The sequence below is a fragment of the Alnus glutinosa genome, chromosome 2, assembly GCF_958979055.1.
Source record: "Alnus glutinosa chromosome 2, dhAlnGlut1.1, whole genome shotgun sequence".
NCBI lineage: Eukaryota > Viridiplantae > Streptophyta > Magnoliopsida > Fagales > Betulaceae > Alnus > Alnus glutinosa.
The window spans coordinates 43394-48702 of NC_084887.1; the positions used below are offsets into that span (position 1 = coordinate 43394).

Sequence of the window (5309 nt, forward strand, 5' to 3'; positions counted from 1 at the left end):
AACTCATTGGATTACTCAATTCACTCCCCGAAACGTCCCGATTCGCACCGCTAATGTCCCCGAACTGCGCTCTCCCCAGCCCCAATCCCAGTCCAAACTCCCCCACGCCCCCGCTGCCATTCATTGGAAACTGAAGAAGAAGGAGCGGCGTTGAAGAAGAGCAGAGAGAGAGAGCGTCGTTGCGTCAAGCCGGTCTAGTGGGAGGAAGAAGAAGAGGGGGTGGCGACGGCGGCAGCACGGTGCTAAAGCTTGAAGGAGAAACCAAGAAAGAGAAGAAGACGGAAGGGGGAAGAAGTTAAGGCTTTTCGGCCCTAACATAAATTACCTAAATAACCTAATAATCTAAATCAGTAAACAATAAATCTAATCCCATTTCTTTTTTTCTTTTTTTTTTTAATAAAAAAAAAGAAAAGAAAAAAAGAATTAAAAAAAGAAAAGATAAAAAAATAATTGTGTCCGGGTGCCCCATGACCCGGCCCGCCAAACTAAGATAAACGGGTCGACCTGTTTATGATCAAAATCCGTTTAATGTAGATCCAAATTCGTTAAGTTCGTGTCGGGTTGTCGTGTTATGTCAAAATTGTCTGTCTTAATCATGTTCAACTTTAAGAACTGTAAGGGCAAAGTCGTCTTTTGGAAAACATATGGGCACCCCCGCTTTAGTACAATGATGAATGGGTGTCCCCAAACACATTAAATGTCTTCAGAATAATTTCATGGGCTTTTGGTGATCATGACGACGTTGGCGTACGATAGATGATAGACTTTATAGGAGAGAGAGAGAGATAGAGAGAGAGAGGGAGAAAAGACAAAGGTCAAAGCAAGGCAGTTGTAGCACTGTACAGAGGTAATGATTTTTGTTGGAATGGCAGGATGAGAATTCAGAAGCTCGTGATTTTTATATATTTTGAGAGAGAATTTTTATATATTTTTATATATTTCTTTTGCAGGCAAGCAGGGGGGTAGAATCAGAAGCCAGCAGGTATTTTCAGAAACCCTTTAAGGAATTTGCAGACCCTTTCTCAGCCTCACCTTCGTCTTGTCCTTTTCTCTTATGATCTCCCTCTCTCTCTCTCTCTCTCTCTGCGCCATTTGCTTTCTTTTTCTTCTTGCTTTCTAAGGCCTGTGGGTGCAATATATATTGCTGCTTTAGAACCGAGACAGTCCCAACGGGTTTGAAAGAATATAGCACTCGTTTGAGAAGCCAAACCAGACCAAAGGCGGCGGGTTTTTTTTTTTTTATATTATTTTTGGGGAGAGGAAGAGGAGGTGAAAAAAGTTCGAGTTTTTCAGGGGGATCTAGGAGGATCCAGGTGGTCTAAGCTTGTTTAGAAGAGGAAGTCGGAGTACCCATTTGGATTAAAAGGAGAAAGAGCAATTTTAAGATCAAGAAGATAGAATGAGTTGTGGGAGAAATGGAGCGGTGAGGCAGTATATAAGATCAAAGGTGCCTCGTTTGAGATGGACTCCTGAGCTCCATCGTTGTTTTGTTCATGCCATTGAGAGGCTTGGTGGCCAGCACAGTAACTCTCTCTCTCTCTCTCTCTCTCTCTCTCTCTCTCTCTCTCTCTCTCTCTCTCTCTCTCTCTCGTTTTGGCTTCTTTCACTGATATATGTCCTTGTTATTCTTCTTTTGTAGAGGCTACTCCCAAGCTTGTTCTTCAACTAATGGATGTCAAAGGGCTAACCATCTCACATGTCAAGAGCCATCTCCAGGTTATCTTCATTTTCTCTTGTGTTGGTTCAATTTTTCAGGCCTTAATATTTTTACGTAAAACAAACATCTAATCTTCTTTTGGTTTGTTTACATGCTTCTCTTTGTTCCAACAGATGTATAGAAGCATGAGGGGTACTGACCTGGGCAGACAAGGTATATATCCTAAGCTTTCTAACCGCTCCCTTCCCTCGATCTCCCTTCTTTTTGCAGACATATGTAGAACAACCAAGCATTATAGCTCCTTATCTCCTTCTAAAATTACATTTTCGTTACATTATTAACTTTAGATCCAATTATATTTACATTTAATTCATAAGATTTTCCTCTATTGGTACTCGGTAAGTCTCTGGAATCAACTTTGATGGACTCCCTGATAGAATATCTTTTGTTAATGAGTGGCTGCAGCCTGCATGACCTCATTTATTATTCCCTTTCTTGTATATTTAATTGGTGCCAAAACAGACGATAACATGAGAGTACCATTATCCTATGAGGTCTTCTAGTATTGCCATTTCTGATGAAATCCGCAACCTCATTTACATGGGTCATTTAATTTTTCCAAATCAAAGGCTTGTCAAATGCTAGGACCCATTTGCCTTAATAAACTTTTTGTGTGCTTCATATGTATGTGTTGGTGTGTCCAGTGACAGATAAGAATTCAACCCAGCAAAGAAAACAACCTTTTGAGGAGCATGATGATGGGTGCGTTGATGAAGAGAATGATGTGGGTTTTTACCCATCTTCAAAACCCATTGAGAAAGAATCGGATTCTCACTTGATCAGCTACAGTCCTGTTCCCCCAAAAAGGTCAGCTTTGCTTTACTATTAGCTCTTATACGGGTGTAAGAAAGAGACAAAAAGAAGAGGGGGAGATTGCATGATTTTTGCTTTTTTGAGTTTCTTGTTTGTTTGTTTTGTTGTTGTTTCTCCCTCAGAGCTAGAATTGAAACGATGAGTTCAATCTCTGAAAGCCTGCAATGCAGCCGAAGAATAAGCGAGACAGTCCCGAATCCGTACTCTTTTGATGATTATCTGCGGGCCACGACTGAGCGTAAGAGAATAAAGGAGGGTTGTGGTGGTTCAAGATGGCAGACCCAGCCTCAATCCACACCCACCTTCTTTCTGCCACAACATCTTTACGACCTCAACCCTTTCAAATATGCAGTGCAGAAGTCTGATTTCCTCAAGGTACACCAGCAAAACAGAAGGCTCTCTCTCTCTCTCTCTCTCTCTCTCTCTCTCTCTCACTTTCTCTCCTCTCTCTCTGAGCTATTTCCTATTTTCCTTTTAGCAGCTTTTTTAATGGATTGAGTGTAATGTTGGTTTTTGGTTTCAAATTTCAACCAAGATACATCTCATCCTTTTTCTCTATCTCTATGATTCTGACAATGCTCCTATATATGCCCAGTCGAAGCATGGAATATCCATGCTTTTTAGAGCATTACTAGCCGGAAAAATTTTAAGAAAATCAAAAAAACCATCCCACAGCAGTTTTCCTACAATTATCTGTTCCCTAAGAAGTGAATTGGAAAGCACTGTTCACTTCCCATTCAATTGTTTATTCTAAAATATAATCTCTCTCTTACTTTATCTCTTTCTTTTCTTACTTTTAATTAAAGTAAAAGTAACAAAATAATATTTTAATAATATAGGAAAAAATTAAGGGAAGCTGCTGTTGGGTGTTTTTTGATAGGGAAGCAAAAAGTAGTTTTATTCCCTACATTTAAGAAAAATGAAGAGGAAAGAAAGGGAAGCTGCTAGGAATGCTCTTAGGTCAAGAGCGTCACTTGTATTGTCACACAGCTTTTGGGAAGTCTAGGCTTTCAACATGCTATTTCTTTTACAGTACCACTGCTTTCTTTTAAATGTGCAAACTTGTATTCTGATGGGATTAGAGTACAGTCGGTTGGAAACACTGTTTTTAATTCTTTATTCTGTTTTCCCCGTTTTGTCCCTTCTTTTCTTTTTTTTTTTTTTTTTTTTTTTTTTTTTTTGTGGGGTTTGTTGGCCATTGGTGACAAGAGATCTATAGGGACTAGGCATTTATCAGAGATGGAAGTATGTTTATGTTATGAGATGCAATAGAATTGTGGGCTGATACCAAGTAATATGACAAACATACATATATATGGGCCTCGAACAGATATTGACGCAGGACAAATAAGATTGTTATAATAGAAGCAAAAATTAAGAATCGAAGAATGGAAAAAAAAATTTAGGAAGAGAGAAAATAATAAATAGAGAAGAAAAATGTCATAATTGTTTTAAATAAGCAGACAGAAAAATAACTCTGAAAGACTTAAAATTTAATTGATACTTCAAAACTTAATTCCAAAATAATACAGACATGCTTTTATATAGGGAAAACTTGAGTATTTTTCAAGTAGAATACTTGAAGAAAAATAAATAAAAATACAAAACATAACCGTAATATTGGAGACAAAGTAAAATTATTATATAGAAAGTTAAATATATTATTTTAAAAATAATCTTCAAATATTTTGTATGATTCTTTTAATCCTTGAGCTGATTTTATTCAAGAAATAATCTTCACACCTTATGCTTGATTTTCTCCTGTATCAGGTATCCGGAGGCATAGAGGAGGAGGAGGATGAAAAGCACGCTCCACAAAGAAGGAATGCACAAGAAGGTGTTGGTTGTGAGTTGTCATTGTCCTTGTCATTGCCCAATCCCTCCTCCCACAGAAGTAATGCTTCTTCCATGAACGAGATCAGCGAGGCAATCTCATCATACTCAAGGTCTAACTACAAAGACTGCTCCAGTTCTTCCGAAAAGCATGCCATTAACTTAGATCTATCTGTAGCTCTATGTGGTAACTAATTTTTAGTCTTTCTATATTCTCTTCTTTCTTTTTAATTTTTGCTAACCTAGGGTTGATCCCCATCTGTTTCTTGTTTTGTTTGTGAATTGTTTCACGTTATTGACTCGAGAGTTTCTCAGATACGATGATCAGAGAGACTAGGAATGAGAATGCCTTTCGGTAACAACGTCATTTCAATTTGATTCTGGTGACCATCCATCTATGTTAACAATTCAACTGGGGTGCAAGACAAGATAATTAAACCTGTTGCATGAATCATATATACTAGGTGGCCGGGTTGTTTCATGTTTGTGCTACTGTCCGGTTGGATTTCTAATCCTTGGGATATATATTTGGGATGAGTAATGATTCACTACCACATAAATATACAACTTTTCACCATCTTGTCTATGTGGCAAGGTGGTCCCTCACCTTAATTTATTTTTAAAAAAAAAAAAAAAAACTCAAAAAGTAGTGGGGGACCACTTTACCACATAGGCAAGGTGGTGAAAAATTGTATATTTAGGTGGTAGTGAATCATTACTCATTTGGGATTCTCTCATGATTAACTTTAAGTTTGAATATTGCCCAACGTGGTTGTTGACTAGTCATGTGACGTGGGAATTTCTGGGGTAAATGTTCGAATCGTCAAAGTCGAGATTTGATCAAGGATTCATTCCAATGGTTCTTGTTAGGACATGGGCTCGGCAGTAAACGACCCATATCTTGAAGCCCATTACTAAATAGTGGGCCCTCACTTACTAATGGATA

General features: G+C 38.2%; 1 protein-coding gene across 1 annotated transcript; it reads left to right on the forward strand.

The window, feature by feature from the left end:
• Positions 1-825: 825 nt before the first annotated feature.
• On the forward strand, positions 826-4741 carry LOC133861742 (myb family transcription factor MOF1-like). Its single transcript, XM_062297540.1, has 7 exons — positions 826-847; positions 951-1523; positions 1640-1716; positions 1831-1870; positions 2362-2524; positions 2653-2905; positions 4301-4741. The coding sequence occupies exons 2-7, from the start codon at positions 1400-1402 to the stop codon at positions 4556-4558; spliced, it is 915 nt and encodes a 304-aa protein (XP_062153524.1). The 5' UTR covers positions 826-847; positions 951-1399; the 3' UTR covers positions 4559-4741.
• Positions 4742-5309: the final 568 nt, after the last annotated feature.

Coding starts and splice junctions, on each gene's coding strand:
- LOC133861742 (XM_062297540.1), top strand. CDS start 1,400: ATGAGTTGTGGGAGAAATGGAGCGGTGAGGCAGTATATAAGATCAAAG. Junction 1,871..2,361: donor TACTGACCTGGGCAGACAAG/GTATATATCCTA, acceptor TGGTGTGTCCAG/TGACAGATAAGAATTCAACC. Junction 2,906..4,300: donor AGAAGTCTGATTTCCTCAAG/GTACACCAGCAA, acceptor CTCCTGTATCAG/GTATCCGGAGGCATAGAGGA.